The sequence below is a fragment of the Medicago sativa genome, chromosome 4 (genome assembly GCF_051527215.1).
Source record: "Medicago sativa cultivar Bolivia chromosome 4, Bolivia_mono, whole genome shotgun sequence".
NCBI lineage: Eukaryota > Viridiplantae > Streptophyta > Magnoliopsida > Fabales > Fabaceae > Medicago > Medicago sativa.
In genome coordinates, this window is record NC_140752.1 from 73030815 (window position 1) to 73048707 (window position 17893).

The 17893-nt window shown below is 30.8% G+C and overlaps 2 protein-coding genes across 39 annotated transcripts; both read left to right on the top strand.

Moving 5' to 3' along the window:
- Positions 1 to 329: 329 nt before the first annotated feature.
- Positions 330 to 17893, top strand: LOC146931650 (NAC domain-containing protein 73-like). Of its 2 annotated transcripts, none has more exons than XM_085703165.1 (3): positions 330 to 772; positions 1147 to 1305; positions 16932 to 17893. In XM_085703165.1, the coding sequence occupies exons 1-3, from the start codon at positions 742 to 744 to the stop codon at positions 17477 to 17479; spliced, it is 738 nt and encodes a 245-aa protein (XP_085559291.1). In that variant the 5' UTR covers positions 330 to 741; the 3' UTR covers positions 17480 to 17893. The 2 variants fall into 2 exon arrangements, with proteins under 2 accessions (XP_085559291.1, XP_085559290.1); XM_085703164.1 differs by having other exon boundaries at positions 331 to 772; positions 1113 to 1305.
- On the top strand, positions 2925 to 10642 carry LOC146931651 (microtubule-destabilizing protein 60-like). Of its 37 annotated transcripts, none has more exons than XM_085703205.1 (14): positions 2925 to 3062; positions 3504 to 3561; positions 3649 to 3796; positions 4146 to 4214; positions 5590 to 5646; positions 5747 to 5878; positions 5968 to 6077; positions 6713 to 6926; positions 7094 to 7171; positions 7718 to 7858; positions 9467 to 9565; positions 9648 to 9707; positions 9866 to 9960; positions 10282 to 10642. In XM_085703205.1, the coding sequence occupies exons 8-14, from the start codon at positions 6891 to 6893 to the stop codon at positions 10394 to 10396; spliced, it is 624 nt and encodes a 207-aa protein (XP_085559331.1). In that variant the 5' UTR covers positions 2925 to 3062; positions 3504 to 3561; positions 3649 to 3796; positions 4146 to 4214; positions 5590 to 5646; positions 5747 to 5878; positions 5968 to 6077; positions 6713 to 6890; the 3' UTR covers positions 10397 to 10642. The 37 variants fall into 37 exon arrangements, with proteins under 37 accessions (XP_085559331.1, XP_085559301.1, XP_085559325.1 ...); XM_085703175.1 differs by having other exon boundaries at positions 3513 to 3561; positions 6238 to 6926; positions 7085 to 7171; XM_085703199.1 differs by having other exon boundaries at positions 3513 to 3561; positions 6835 to 6926.

A 17893-nucleotide genomic window follows, 5' to 3' on the forward strand; every position in this document is an offset into this window, starting at 1 on the left:
GTAGTATTTGTATATTTTCTTTATCTACACTCCAAGGTGACATTGGACCTAAACTCTTACATTAGTTTGCCCCAATCCTACTCAACTTTCTATATCCATTTTTTAATTTCATTATTTCCAATTTTAAACTTGATTTATTCAATAAATTCATTCTTTAGAGATACCTTTAGTAAGAGTAAAAGGGACAAAATCACAATTTTCAACAAAAAAGAACAAAACCATGCATTTATTCTTATACAAGTTTTTTATATACAAAGCAGAACTAAACTTGAGATCAAAGCAATCACATTTTTTTATTCTCATTTTTCCTGTACAACCAACCCAATATCTATAATCTCATTCTCTATTTAGATTTTTAGGTACTCATGCACCAAAAAAGTGAAGGAGAATTTAATTCCTTCCCACACTTCAACAAGTAGTTGCATGAGGGGAGCATTATTCATCTTTATAGAAGAGACAAGTTTTCCTTTTCTCTATCACTTTTATTAATTATTACTACTTTTGTTTAAATCCTTCTCTTAACTCAACCGTTCTCTCTGTCCCTTCTCTTTTAGTTTCTGTTCCATTTGTTTTATATAGCAATAGCAAAAGAAGAAGAAACAAAGAAAAGATATCTCTATAAATGGAATGATTGAGGAAAAAAAGAGGAAAAAAGGAAATGACTCAGTGCAGTGACCCTCAAAACAATAATAGCATCACAGTGGATGGAAGAAAGGACAGCTTAATTAGAACTTGTCTCACATGTGGTCATCATATCAAAGGCCAAGATCAGGTTCCTTAATTAAAACTTGGTTTGCCATGATAAACATTATTTATCATTACATTATTACTATTTATTTTTAATCTCTATAAATTTAGTCTCTGCATAATTATGTTAATTTTAGTCCTTATTTTAATTTTATAGGGACTAAATTTAATGACTAGGTCAAAAAAATATATTAATCTTTTGTAAAGATAATAACAGTAGATACTAAAATTATATAAAATTTATGTAGAGACTAAATTAAAAAGTGGTAATTTTATACTCCTAGAAACTAATAACTTTTTTTTCTTTTAGTTTGGAGTATTTGTGAAATATAAATGCTAAAGTGATATCAATGAAAAATAATTAGGGTGGTGGAATTAATGACTTACCTGGATTGCCAGCTGGAGTGAAGTTTGATCCTACAGATCAAGAGATTCTTGAACATTTGGAAGCAAAGGTGAGGTCTGATATTCATAAGCTTCACCCTCTAATTGATGAGTTCATCCCTACTCTTGAAGGAGAAAATGGAATCTGCTACACTCATCCAGAGAAACTACCAGGTATATATTACATACAATACAAGCTATCAACTACATTTCTTGTCTTAATTTCAGACGAGTCTTATAACTCTTTTTTTTTTTTTTTTGACAAACGAGTCTTATAACTCTAATAAGTTTACCTTTTATTTTTGGTTAAATAAGTTTTTGTTCCTTATATATATATATATATATATATATATATATATATATATATATATATATATATATATATATATATATCAAATTTTCTTTTTAGTTCCTCTAAAATTTTCCTTCAACTTTTAGTACCTATAAAATTTTCAATCACCATTTTTTGTCCCTATTTTTAAGCCAACCATTTTTTGTCCCTATTTTTAAGCCAACTTATGTATATTTTAATGTAATTGTGTAGAAATGTGTATTATATTATAAAAATCTCTCCAATATCAATTTTTAACTGCCAAAAATATAAAAATTCATATTTAATTTATTGTTAAAAAATTCTATTTTCTTTTTGTGCGTGGTTCTTATAATATCATAAATTTTTTGCAAAATTTTATTAAATAATATAAATTCTACATGAGTTTACTTAAAATGATGGAACAAAAGTGAAAACGGAAATTTTTTGAAGGACTAAAAGTGAAATTTATTTTTAGAGGGACTAAAATAAAAATATTGTATATTTATTAAGACTAAAAACATATTTAAGCATTTTATTTTCATTGAATAACATGGTCAGAAGTGGTTTACCTTTAGACTTCAGCAACATGAAAAAGAAGAAAGCAGTTGTTTCGTTGAAGTAACATTTTTGTAGGAGAAGATGTGGCCATTTATGCTAATTAAATCACATTCATCCTTCTCTATCATTTTAATTTCAAATAAAAATTAACATTTCAATATTCAGGCTAATAATAATGGTTAAGAGGGATAATTGATGATGTTTTTTTTAAGGGATCAGACCCCTTTAAACAACCGGTCAAAAGTTCTAATCCATTGTTAAAAACTACTCCCTCCATTCCTTTTCTTTTGATGTTTTAGAGTTTCAATTATATTCCAAAACTTTTGATGTTTTAGTGAATTTATTATTGTTTTCTCAAGTTTACCCTTGTTGGAAAACACCATAATCTATTAAAGTAGTTGTGACTTTTGGTTTATCACATGCGAATTTAATGATAAATAAGGACATTTTAGTCAAAAACACATAAATATTTATATATTTTAATTACTCCTTAAAACTTGTGCCAAGAGCTAAAACATCAAAAGAAAAGGAATGGAGGGAGTAATAAAGAAAAATCATACTCCCTTGTCTATTTTTATAAGCACTTTTTAGTCTTTATTTTTTTATTTATTAAGAAAAGTGTTTAGTGAATTTAATATGTACATTTAGAATGTAGATCTTCCTAAAATATCATTTATAAATTATATATATTAGTATGTTGACTTTAACTTTTCATTTTTCAAGATAAATTAATAAAAGGTATGTTTGAAAAAATAATAATAAGTAAACCTAATAATTCTTATAATCTTAGCCAATCTACTAAACTAGATAGAAAAATGAATGTCCGTGCCAATTACCATTTTGCCCTTATTGAGGGTATTTTGGTAAAATAATTATTTGCCTTGCTTGCCCTATATATATGTGTAAAGAGAAAAAAAAACAGAAAAAAGGGAAAAGAGAGAGAGGGTCGGGAAGCAGAGAAAGAAAGGGGATGAGAGAAAGAGAGAAACGATTTCTCTCCCTAAAACTCATGTTCTTCCTTCTTCTTCCTTCTTCCGTTTTCATTTCTGCTTCATCAAAGGTAGTAACAACCCTTCTTCTTTTGTTTTTAATTTTCATTTTCTTCTTCATCAAAGTTAATTTCTGGGGTTGATTAATTTATTTAGTTTTTCAGCAATCTAATGCCATGCATGTCTCAGATAGAATGAATTTTGTGTGTAATCTGTTTTATTTTTGTTTTAGCTTTTGTATTTTGGTGATTCTGGTTTTTTTTTGTTGTTGATTCTGTTTTTGGTGTGATTATGTTTTTGTTTTTGTTGTTTTTGGTTTCCTTTCCCTCATGCATGTAGAAATTTGATGAATTTAGAGTTAGGTTTTCATTTGGGGGAAAAGGGAATTTTTATGGTTTTATGAAATTGAGTAATAAACAGTAAAGTAATATATGTCCCAAAACATGAATTCATGATTATGCTTCTTTTTCATTGTATAAGTGATTATGCTTAAATTGTTTATTGACAAGTAGTTGTTGTAGATAGTGATCCTATGATAGAGATGGTTTGGATTTCTGACTATGCTATTGGGTAAGAGTTCATTTTCCAGAGATTTTAAATGCTCAGCTTATCTGTAATTGTAAATTTGTGGTAAGGCATTTATTGTCATTTCTGCAGATTATCTGAAATGTAAAGTGCATACAAGGATTGGTTATAGCAAGTGAAGAAGCTAAAAGCTAAATACATTGTAAAGCTGGGATTTTTTTTTCTGCTTCTGCTTGCTAGAGACAAGGGGTGTGTGATATATTCTACTATCGATGATTTGGTGAGCATACAAATTCTACTGTCATGTTTTGATGTAAACAATTAGGCTAAGTAGTGCTGCCGGCTCAAAAACCATAGTTGATGTCTATAGAAAGTATGACTAGGCATATAAGATGGTTGCCATTTAACTTGAACACCATAAATGAATGACTGATGCTTTTGTAGGTGCAATGTACAGAAATGAATGAAAGCACTAACTGATGCTTTTGTTTTGATTGTTGAGTTTGATGTTGATTTGTTTTTATAGGCTGCAGTTGCACATTTTCTAAATAGATATAAAAATGTGGCATCGTAATTGGATTTGTTTTAGGTTTTTCTTGATGAATATTTGGGTTTTGTTTTTGTTTCAGTACCATCCAGATGAGTGCAAAGGAAGAGATTGTGGGGCGCAGTTTTACTTGATCAATGAGGCTTATGATGTGAGTTTTCCTAAATTAAAACATTCTGACGATAGCTGATTAAGTTATAACATTTATGGTACTTCAGTGATTTACATTCTGGTCTGTTTAAGGCATTGTTTATGTTTTAATCAATACTGTTACTCATGCACAAGAAGCTAAGAACATAAAATGAGAAAGGTTTACAGTTATCTCTGAGCTATCCTTCATTGTTTTTGAGTGAAAATTGAACCATTGGAAAATGACAAAATTTAACACGAAATAGGCTCTGGAAGAACTTAATTTTGTTATTCTATGACTGAGAATTGAGTTAGAAGTTTGAGCAGCTGAAGTAAAAATCTGAACTGTTGTTGTTGGAATGTCCTGTCATATCTCTCTATTCATGCACCAGTTTGAAATGTGACTTATACCATTAGAAAGAAGACGGAAATTAACTTGAAATAGGCTTTGGAATTGCTTAATTCAATTATGTTATGATGGAGAAAACTGAGTTACAAGTTTCAGTTGTTGAATAAAAAACATGCTCTAATGTGGTTGGAATGAATAAATAATTCTAGATGTTGGTTCTTTGTTTGTTACTATAAAGAGAATATTATAGAGAATATGACAAATTTGTACATGTATATATTGGAGATCTGTCACTGGAATTTGTATATTTGAGGTAAGAACTGTTTGGTCTATTTGTTTGGATTGTGCATACACTGCAATTGGTTTAAAAAGTACTATAAATTCTGGATTTTATCTTTCAGTTGTGATAGAGGAGAGAAAAAGCTTTAACAATCTTAGTTATTTAATCGGGGGAATTCCCTGCTATTTCTCTGTTTGTTTATTTTAGATTCTGCATTTAACTTATGACATTAAAGCTTATGTATGATAGCAGAAACCTTGGGAAGATAGTAACTGAGGCATGTGCATTTAACTTATGACATTAGAGCTTATCTATCAAATAATGCAGGAAGATCAAAAAGCAATACTAATGTCATATTCATCATCATACTTACCTGATTATTTCCCTTAATTTCCCATTCTTTTTGATGAATCTGCAGGATTTTTTTCCTTCTATAGTTAATAGATCCTGTGAAAAATTGAGACCTGTTTGTTCTTCTATGTACATTTGTATCCTATGCACTATTGTAGCCATTTCAAAGTCATATTTTCTGTTGCATTGTCATCTTTATTGTTGTGATGCTATATGTTTGGTTATATCATTATTTTAAAAGGTCTTTGTACTTTTGTGGAATTGGTTTTGAATTTGTCTTATTTTTGTAGTATTTATATTTTATTCAATTTGAATTTGTCTTTGTACTCACAAAGTGTTTGAGAAAATGTCTCAATAAGAAAATGGATGATATTGTTAGTTTTGATCTCAAAATAAGAAAATATGGTTGAGTATCAGAGTGCTGATCATGAACAACAAATGAAAATACTCCGGCCTGCTCCTTTTGTGGAGGAGGTAATACCAATAATCATCTGTTTAGGATATCATCAGATTGGATTTCTTTATGCGAGTAATTTGTCTGACTCATCACTAATGTTCATTTTTTTTATCTTAGGTTTCTTATCCTTCAGCTCGACAAGCCTCTTGGTCGCTGGATGATCTTCCACGAACAGTAGCTATGTCTTTGCATCAAAGGTCCTCTGTGCAAGCATGGATTTTCATCCTTCTCACCAAACCTTACTCCTTGGTATTTCCTAAAAATTTTATACACATGTATAATGTTTCATTACTAAAATCCTGACAAGTATTATAAGAATGCATTTTTCCATTGAGCAGTTGGTTCAAATAATGGTGAAATTTCACTTTAGGAACTTGGGATGCGAGAAAGGCTGGTGTCAAAACCATTCAAGATATGGGACATATAAGCATGCTCATTACCATTTCAGGTTTGAATTTCATTTGTTAATGAGTTCTCATACTGTGCAATATTAAAAACCATTGGAGTCTTATAGTTGAGAATTTAATTTACACCTTCTGTTAGTCGTGTCACATGGAACCTTGATGGAAGTTTTGTGGGTATGTGATGTTTTAAAATATATTTTGTAGTTGTCAAACTCAATATCCGAAAAATTGGGAATTCATAAAGAATGAATTTTGATAGATAGAGAGTAGATTGTGTTTCTCCAAAAAAGTTGAGTGCTGTCATGATGAAATTGTGTTTCTCCAGAAAAGTTGAGTGCTGTTTGTTTTGGTGAATGAATTTTGGGAGATGGCTATTCAGTTCCAATTCAAGTCTTTTGCTTCAAGATTGTTTCGCCAAAGTCAAGTTATCATATTTATGTCATTTCTGATAATCCAATTCAAGTCTTTTGCTTCAAGATTGTTTTGCCAAAGTTAGGTTATCATATTTATGTCAGCTCTAATAATCCAATTCAATTATGTTACTTCAAAATTCTGTTATCATTTATACTCTATTTACTTGAAAATTGTTTTCCGACAACTTTGAAATGGATGATATTCTTTTATTCAAATTTTAAGTTCTGGTGGTATTCCATTTGATCATTTTGATATTTCTTTGCAGCAAGTTCATCTACTTCGATATGACTCATGGGATGAGATGCAATTTTGGTCTTAGATTTATTTCTTTACATTGATTGATTTTATTGGGACATTTACAATCCCTTTTGTTGTTACTAAGTGCAGGTGAAGAACAAAGATATGAAAATGAAAGTTAAATTCAAAATTTGAGAAGTTCGATAATGGTTCAAAGTATGTTGATGATGAGTGGTGAAGAGGTAAATTCCAAACACACAAACAAATAGGATCCCTTCTCTATGTATTTAATATGAGTGGTGAAATGTGATCATATAGAATGATTTGAATATATGATTGTTAGTATGTGGTTATGTCCCAACAACAAACTAGCTCTTTATAATGTTTTAAACTAATCAAGGGTTTGCAGATTTCTTGTGCCGATAACCAAATTCATATATTAAAGATCTCTTCTATGGAGATAATGAGGTCTATTTCAGGGATCAAGGTTAGTTCCTTTATTTGGTCTATTCATAATATTGTTTATGGGATCGATCATCAGTGCGTCTTGAAATATATTTGGCATGACACATCATTGTTTAGTCTTACAATTTTAAAGTCTCAAATGTCTATCCACCATCATTATAAATTTTCTACTTAATTAGGCATGAAAACTTGCATCACGTCGGTCAACTTTAAACACCATGTTTGATATTAAGAGTGACTTTGTAATTCACTTCCACAACTAACATGATGAGAATATATAAAAACTGTATGCCACGTATCCTTATTTGGTCTTACAATTTTAAGTCTCATAATTTTAAACACCATATTTGATATGAAGAGTGTTTTTAATTCACTTCCACAACCAACTTTGTTGAGAATATATAGACTGTTATGCTAAATGGACATTTGCCTTTTGAAAATGATCTTGCAAGAACAATGGGAAAACTGATTTTTATTTATCTATACATTACATGTTTATTTTGATAACATGCATAAGAAATGCATTTGTTGAAGGTTTGATAAGAACCTGACATTCGCTTTTTTCCAGCCTCCTTTGTCTTCTCAAGAAATATGTGAAAGTATTTCTAGCCAAGCAGCCGTTGACCGCTCTTCTGGTTTAATGGCTCTACAAACAGATAATTATGGCATCCAATTCTACAGCTTATTTGCTAATCGTAGACTTTATGAGGTGATATCTTGATGTTCAATTTTCTTTATTATTATTAATTTGGTGTTTGGTCTGGTATTTCTAGATTAATTTATAATTACTTTTAGTTATTTAGTTGAGGCATTCCATGATGTTTCTCTATTTGCCTATTCGAGGTTCTGCTTTCAACCTATAAAAAAATATATTATAGGGATTAATTTGTCTTGGCTTGGTTGATTACGATATACAACTTGGATGCCTTATATATTGTTATTTTTTAAATGTACATGAGTCTTATATGTTGAAGTGAGTTGATGAAGAAAAAAATCAAAAGTATATTGTGACAATTAGAGTTGAGTTTGAGCTTGCTTCATTTGAGTTTATGAATTATATTTCAGTTTCCATAAGTTATTGGTTTCCGAAGTAGGATTTGTATTGTTTATTCTATACCAGGAAAGATGATTACAAATTGAGGCTTATATATTGTTTTTTTTCAAATGTACATGAGTCTTATATGTTGAGGTGTCTTGATGAAGAAAAAAAATCAAAAGTATATTGTGACAATTAGATTACATAATATTTGCACTATTTGGTCGTGGTGATTTTGTTAAAGAAATGTTCCTCTTCACATATCTCTTTGCACTATTTTTCTTGGAAGGCTTTTTTCCCGCACTAAACTAGCATTAGACAGCGAGGAACCAAAGATAATAACTTCTATTGTTGTAACCTTCATTAGCATTAGACGATGAAGAATCAAAGATAATACTTTCTCTATATTCTCTAACAAGAATAGTCGACAAATATTCAATTAGCAATGTAATCAAAAATCTCAATGAGGTATTACAAAGTGGTCTTATGATGAATTGGTATTTTTTTATACAGTGTTTTCAATGTTTAGGGACTATGATTATATCAAGGACCTGAATTTTTGCAACTGATCTTGGGTATGACTCTAGAAGTAGTTATTATAAAGTCAAAAGTTTCTGTTTATTTGATGGTTATGATTAATTGATGGTTTAAAAATTCTTTACATTGACGGTGTATATGAATTAAATCCGTAAATGGTTATATGATATTGCTTCAAAACTTTGAACTGAATTGTGTTATAAAGCAGCCTTATATTTAATATCCTAGCATAACATGGCAAGGAGATAGCAATTCCCAATTAGGATTTAGGACAGTACATTACGACAAGCATTGTATATCATCTCATAATTTAATCTAAAATAATTCTATATGATCATTTTTGCTCTTGCTGGTTGTTTGGCTGCCCTTAATGAGGTTAGGTTAATCTCCAATGGTAAAACATTGTCTTGACCGTATATCAGTTGATATGGAGTAAATTCAGTTTCAGTGGAATTAGAAATCCTTATAGCTCAGAATATCTCACCGTTTCATGCCATTTTCTGAGTTTGTCCTCGGTGTTTTTCTTTATCAAATCTACGATAATTTTGTTGGTAGTCTCTGCTTGTCCATTAGCCTACGCATAATATGAAGATGAATGAATCAACTTAATCCTAACTGCATTGAACCTTCATTAGCCTGGGATTGAATGAATCAGCTTAATCCTAAGATGAGGATGAATGTATCTATGATAATTCTGTCAGTAGCTTCTGCTTGTCCATTTGTCTAAGCATTCTTTTGTTACAGTGCTTGCTAAAACCTCCAGTGGAAGAAAGCACAAAGCCTATTGACGTGAAGCTTCATAGTGATTCGAGGGCAATTGGTCGCGCTGAATTTTATCGTCGGGTGCATATTTCATCTACTCTTTCTTTCCCCTTTAGTTTTACACATCATGAAATGTAAAATTGATGAATGCTTAACTGTGTAGGTGTTTGAAAAATTGAGTTTGATAGAACAACAGAAAATGGAATTGGAAAGACAACAAAAGGTACCATGTTTACCAACTGTCACATCTCAAATCAATAACTTCTGATTTTGAGTTACTGTGTTTTCCAACTTTCACATCTCAAATCAGTGTGTCCTAATTTTTAGTTACCATGTTTTCCTTTATCTAAAATGTTGATGTCTGTATATATTCCCTTACAGTTGGCTGAAGAGGAAGAGATTAGGAGATTGAGGAAGGAAGTCATTCCTAAGGCGCAACCAATGCCTTATTTTGACAGACCGTTTATTCCAAGGAGGTAATGGATGATCAATATCATAATGAACACTATTAAAAAATGTTATGAATTATAGTATATTTTTAATAGTTTCTTGGCATATCATTTTGTGATTCGGATATCGTGCAGTTACTGCATGTCTGCATGACACAATTATCCATCTTGGTCATTCGATTACAAAATCAATGGCAAAGATTATTTAAAGTTTATTTGATGAAAGGTGTAATGTGAACCGATCGATTTTTAATTGATTCCCGGAATCAGTTAATGTGTGCACTACAGTGAATCTGGATCCATTATTTTGTGCATCTTTCTGTCTCATTTGTATATTTTGATTTAAAGGTCAATGAAGAATCCAACTATACCAAAAGAATCGAAGTTTCACATACCTCACCATAAGAAGATCAAGTGCTTGACATTGAATGAAATGAGATCATACTCTTCATGCTTTAACTGAGAATTCAAAGGACTTTTACTGATGTGAATGTTGATGATTCAAGAGGTCATTTGCTTATGTGAAGAGAAATATTCAATTTGTATATGGACAAGCAATATTAGTTGCAAATTTTGGTTTTACCTTTGATCAATTGTATCAATTGTAGTGCAATAATTTTGTACTGCTAGACATAAGCAGATGGATTAAGGCAAAAGGTATCTTCTTTTCATTGAAATGAAATGAACTTACTTTTTTTTGGGATGTGAATTCATTGTTACTTTTCAATCTCATTATATAATAACTACAAGTCTTCATTTATCACAATGTCATATTTTCTATGCATAATTATGATTCTTAAAAGTTGGATAATTTTCATACATCTTTGTAACATATTAAATTTTCAAATTCAATCAAAATAATTGTTTTCCTTAATCTATCAAAAAGAGTTTTCCTTAATGTTCGCTATGTTCCGTCACATTTGCAAAAATCAACCTCACAAATATTTTTATTCACGATGTCATTTAATGATACGAAATATTTTTATTTCCTTTCTTCAACCTCGCAAACACACACACACACACACACACACACACACACACACACACACACACATTAGCGTTTAGAGTAACACTTTATGTGCATCTGTATGTTGGGTGTTCTTCTGTATGGTATTCTTATAACGAAATGCCACACCCAAGCTAAGGATCTGACTCCAAGTAGTCCTAACAAATGATGATTGAGGCAGGATTTGACATTTTTAAACCATGAAACAATTCGGTTTATGCAGCTTTGATCATCACATTTATGAAGGACAACAATTCGTAATTTGCACATTTCTCCTTCAGAGCAATTTTTTTTTAAAAATACGTTATTCAACACGTGCGAAGGACAACAATAATGAGGCTTATGATGTAAGTTATAACATTTATGGTACTTCAGTGATTTACATTATGGTCTGTTTAAGGATTGTTTATGTTTTAATCAATACTGTTACTCATGCACAAGAAGCTAAGAACATAAAATGAAGAGGGAAGAAGGATCGACTCTCCTTCCAGCACCACATCTACCATGTTTTCCTATGAACTTACTTTTGTCATAACATTACCTTATTCAGTAATGATGGTAAAGCCGCAAAAAGCTTGTGCTGAATCTTTGACAGCCAAAACCAAGAGATTGTGGAATCAATGCTTCTCCTATTGGCAAGATGATATCAATTTCTAATCCTCAATGTGAAATTGAAGTTGAATCATCTCCTACTCACAGTTGTGGCAGAAACTCGATTGTGGGAGACACATATTGTCCTAATAATTAAGTTATTCAATGTTTGCCACAATCTGACCTACTTCCCGAATAAGTTACACCCTCATAATGGCTACTTTAACCGGAGTAAATTGTAGTGAAATAGTTCTAATGAAAACCAAACTTTCATTAATATTTTGATAAAGATTGTTCATTTGCTCATTTTTTTCTTTGAAACATTTTTTTTGCAATGGTTTCGTTTATGGTAGACCTATCTAAGATTTGATATGTTATGGATCATGGTTTTTTATATTTATAGCATGTAATATCTAAATTTCGAATCAGTTTACTTTTAAACTTATGAAGGGCATTTTGGTAAATCAATTATTGGAGTTTTTTTTAGGGTTGCCCTATGAATTTCCATTTTTGCCCCTAACTAATTTTTTTTAATTATTTTCTAATTCTTATATTTTTAATAACTTTTAATTATTTTACAATTTTTATATTTTTAACTATTTTTCAATTTTTTTCTCCCAAATTCAGTTGTTTCTACATTGCCGTTGTGGGAGATTAAGGTATCGTTTGACCCGACTTTTTTCAAATTTCTCTACATTTTTAAGGAGAGTAAACAACTACATTTAAAAAGTTGGTAGTAAGAAACATATATGTGATTTTATGTTCTCTTTGTCAAATACTGACTTCTTATTGACTTTTAAAGTAACAAATAATTATATTCAACGGATGAATATAACTATTAATTTTAAAGTATATATGTGACTTTATGTCTCTTTGTCAAATACTGACTTGAAAGCTTATGATAAAAGATTTTATTTTGCTCAATTTACATTATTATAAGAATACCGTATATGTGCCAAACAAAATCATGGTATCTACTTTTAGCTATACTCCTGTGGAGTTTGAAAAAACAAGTTAATCTTATAAGTCTATTAGATTTATTTGTAATTTCTTAAATCTCTAGATTCTAAACAGGTCATTTTAATTTTGAAAGTTCGAATAATTTGTGGATATAACACAGATTAAAATTTGGATTGAATCTTATTTCTACAAAATTTGCATGTAAGGCGATGATTGACCACTACGTATAAACACATCTCATTCAATGAGGTACTTTCAATAGAAATTATAAGCATGTCTGTATAATTTTAAGAATTTTTTAATGTTGCTTCTACTCATATTCCTTCTTAGGCACCCTTTTTTCTTTTACTCATTCTAAGGCTCACTTGAAAATATAAAATATTACTCTTCTATATAACTATATGAACCCTTTTTTGAAGTATATGAACTGAAAATTAATTATTTCAGCAGTATTATGTAATTTAGTAATAAAATGTTGCAAATGAAGTTTTGCATTTGTATTTTGGTTTTTCTTACCATAAAGTTTAAATAATTTTATTCCATGTGGACTTTCACTTATCACTTGATCATATGAATTGACATATACTAGCATCACACACAAACTAGGAGGAATAATGAAGGGATTATTGGAAAGATCATGAAGGTTGAGTGGCTCAAAATATGAAAGTGAACCATGAATAGAAGAATTCAGCTTTCTCCCTTGAAATATGAGCAAATTAGGCTCTCTGATGTTACCAAATTCTGAAGGGATTGAACCTTACAAAAAGTTTTGTCCTAAAACTTTCATCCTTTAACGGAAAAGTTTAGATAAGTTTCTCGAATTTCAACTAAAAATTAATTTTTTTAGTTTTCCGTAATTTGCACATTTCTCATGAACAAAATATATGCTCTTTTCATGAATTAAGGCTTTGTAATGCTTTGATAAATATTTTGGAAAGATGCATATTTCTAATGTTTGTGCAATATGCTTGCTTCATTTTCACATTTATAAAGGACAAAAATCTCTTAAAAAAATGCGGTTATCTCCCTTACTTTACTCATTTTTCCTTTAGAACAATTTTTTTTACAAAATACGTTACTGAACCCCATGCCTTAGACCATGCATCACAAATATTTGGATTATGCGACCTTCATTCTCAAATTTACTAAGAATGGTAATATTCCGTAATTTGAACATCTCTCCTTTAAAACAAGTTTTTAAAAAGTAAGTATAATTCACATGAAAGGACTCGATACTAAAGTGCAATTAATACCTGCCTTTGTTGTAGATCACGTGAAATGATTTATATACGTTGAAACTGAAAGACAAAATGATATAAATCAAGTAGAGAGGCATTCAACTATCTTTCTGATTCAGAAGTTTGTTCACCTGAAAGGACTGGATACTAAATTGTAGTTAATATCTACCTTTGCTGTAGATCATGTGAAATGATTTATATACGTGGTACTAAATTGCAGTTAATATCTGCCTTTGCTAGGGGTGGGAAAAATACCCATGCCCGCGGGTACCCGTGGGTAAAATCCGTCACGGGCATGGAGCGGGTAGCTAAACGGGTACCCACGGGTATAATAAACGGGTATTTGACTACCCATTATTATATGGACACAGACACGGATTGGATTGTATCCATACCCACGGGTACCCTTACCTGATAATAATTTAAGTAAATTACTAATATATCTTTATATATCATATCTTATTACTTAAAGTTGATACCTTATTGAAGAAAATTTTACCGCCCACCTAAAAATCCTCAATAATAACCTATTTTTATTTTAAATTTTTTTAATTCATCTTATTAAGTTCACCATTTCCACTTCATTCACATCATAAAACATATAGATTATATAAGAATCATGAATTTTCTATGAATTATATATGATTTATGAAATTTTGAGTGGATTATGTATGGATGTTTAAAAGTTGAAGTTTTTTGGTAATTAAAAAATGTTATTATTTGTACCAAAAAAGTAAATAAATTCAAAACTCCATGGGTACCCATGGATACCTCAATACCCACGGGTACCCGTATAGTGGGTACCCACGAGGATACGGGGCGGGCACAAGTATCATATTTATCCAACGGGGCGGGGACCAGTATCATATTATCCGTACCCATGGGTATCCATTGACATCCCTAGCCTTTGTTGTAGATCATGTGAAAAGATTTATATACGTTGAAGCTAAAACACAAAATGACATAAATCAGGTAGAAAGGCTTTCAGCTATCTGTCTGATGCAGAAGTTTGTTCACCTGAAAGAACTGGATACTAAATTGCAGTTAATATCTGCCTTTGTTGTAGATCATGTGAAAGGATTTATATACGTTGAAACTGAAAGTCAAAATGATATAAATCAGGTAGCTTTAGTAATAGGATTTTCATTGGTTTATAGATAGATATCAATTATTACTGGAAAAGTGTTTCTACCGCTGACTAAATATGTTTTCATTTGTTACTCGTGATCAAGCCATTTTGAAGATTTAATTTTGTAATCCGTAATGCAAGAGTACTCTAAATATTGTATTATGGTTTATAATTATCTGTCATTTCGCAATCTATCCTTCCAATATAATATTTTGTCAAATACGTTACTGAACCCCCGTGCGAAGCACGGGTTTGTAACTAGTTTATTGAAAAATAGTTTTTCAATACTTGTAAGATACTTCTAAGAGAGTATCATAAAAATATAAGATCTACCATGTATCTTACTTAATAAAAAAAAAAAACAAAGAAAGATCTACCATGTATCTGACACGAATACATCACTCATTTTGAAGTGTCGGGGGTTCATAGATTTTTTTGGTGGTGTCTGGGATTCGAACCTCGAACATTGCATATATTATGCAAGGTCCCTACCAACTGAGCTAAGTTCACAGGGATAAGATTCATTGATATAAACTAGGGGTGTTCGCGGTGCGGTTTAGTTCGGTTTTGAGGCTAAAAGTCATCCGAACTGCAAGATGAAAAAACATGCGGTTTGAATTCAGTTGAATTTTAAAATAAAATTCAAACCAAACAAATGCGGTTTATTGGATTGGTTTGTGTGGGTTTTTTTAGACAATACAATTTTTTGTTTCCAACATTAAAATCGAGTTAAAAAGCTATAATATAACATATTTTCATCAATGTTTCTGACAATGATTTAAATTTAATCCAACATTACAATTTTATTTTCATAAAACAATAGAGACTAAATTAAAAACGTGGACAAAAAATATCCTATAATGTAAGAAATGTAAACGACTAATTCTATAAAATTTCAAGTAGCACATAAATACATTTTCTAAATACAAAGCAAAGAAGAAACTTAACAAAAGAAAAAATATGTCATTTTAAAAATTTCCATTAAGTTTATATGAATATTGGTCTAGGTGACATATGTTCAATTAGTATTTTTCTTATGTTGCGGTTTGGTTCGGTTTAGTTCGGTTAATAAGATACAAACCGCAAACCGAACCAAACCATACGGTTGTATAAAAAAGAAATCCGAATACATCCAAACCAAATGCGGTTTTTTGTGGTTTTGGTTTGAATTGGTTCGGTTTGCGGTTTTTCTATTGGATTGGTTCGGTTTTGAACACCCCTAAATTATAAACCCATAACTCTACACTTTCAAACATTTTTGGACCGACGTCTATGCTCTAAAGATCCCTAATTTGATATTAGAGTTTGTACCCAAACTAAGATAAATAAAACTAAAGAAAATATGATAGAGGCCTCGTAAACTCAAATAAAAAATGGGGGATAAATTCTAAACCGGTCACTGAAACTTGGTTTTGTCAAATATCAATGAGGGCAGTCCCTCCACCCAGATTTGTTATCAAATTCATCACGGACATTATTCACTTAGCTTCAAATATACCCATGGCATTGCTATTTTAATGCCTATAAAATCAACAGAAAGTCAATATTGGTTCTCTAAAAAAAAGACAATATTGACATTTTACTATGTGGATGACTAGATTGAAATAATTCTACAAATTTAGTAATCAAGTTATGTATTTAATTTGAGTTCGGGTATGCTCCATTTAGGCTAATCTCCATTTACTCCATTTAAGGTTTGGATGCAAGACATGTGGCAAAAAAAATCTAACGGTTAAGTATAAATGGAGCTTAGCCTAAATGGAGCATACCCGAACTCATTTAATTTACTCAAAAAATTGGAGTGCAAGAAGTCCAAAGACTTGATTCCTTGAGTTCAAACTAATAGAAAAAGGACTACTTTCAAATCCAATTCACAATTAGACAAAAAAAATTTAACTAACAAAGAAAAATATCACATAGTACAAGACAAATAGTTTAGGATGCTTTTTAAGGTTGATGGTTGTATCTAACAATCCCATAACTTTGTACCTAGCTTCTTATTTATCAAGCTATTTTCACTGTATTACCATCTGCAGTAGTGAATTAACATCTAAATTGAATTATATTTCTTCAGGAGTAAGCAAAGATGGCCTGATCCGCCATTTCTTTCACCGGCCATCCAAGGCATACACAACAGGAACAAGAAAAAGAAGAAAAGTACATTCGGATCACGAGGACGGAAGCGAAACCCGTTGGCATAAAACAGGTAAAACTAGACCAGTCTACAACAATTCCAAGTTGAAAGGTTACAAAAAAATCCTTGTACTTTACACAAACTATGGAAAACAAAGAAAGGCAGAGAAAACAAATTGGGTGATGCATCAGTATCATCTTGGGAGTGATGAAGAAGAGAAAGAAGGAGTGTTAGTTGTGTCCAAAGTTTTCTATCAAACTCAACCAAGACAGTGTGGTGGTAATTCATTGATTATGAAAGACTCTATTCTTGGAAAAACTATGAAGGGTCAAAGTGGGAATGAGGTAATCAATGGCAAAAACAGTACTAGTGGATCATTTGTTGAATATTATCAATCAAATTTCATATCATTTGATCAAGGGAACCAACATAGATCTAGCAATGCTCAAGTAATTTCACATTTTGAAAGTGTTCCATTCAATCCTTGATTCAAGTGGTGGACAAGCTATAGAAGATTAAATTGAAGGGTAATTATTAAGAGGCCAATAATTGAAAAGGAGATGAACAAAGTATATATTAATACTGAGGCAGCATTACAATATATATATATATTGAAAAAATAATCAAAATAAGTTAATAACCTATATGCTCTAGTTAGGATGGAAAATGGTGGGGAAGAATTAGGAGAGATTGCTTCATTTGAAAACTATACTGTGGATCAGATTCTTTTGTTAGGTTCCAGTATATAAGAGAGTTTGTTGAAGACTCAAGCGAGAGGAACACTTTTATTTGTAACGTTATTCTCATCTAAAATATTTCAGCAGTGTCATAGGCATCATATATGTGCCCATGCTTGGTAAAGATTAACATATAAATAGTAGAAAACATGATTTTTCCCTAAA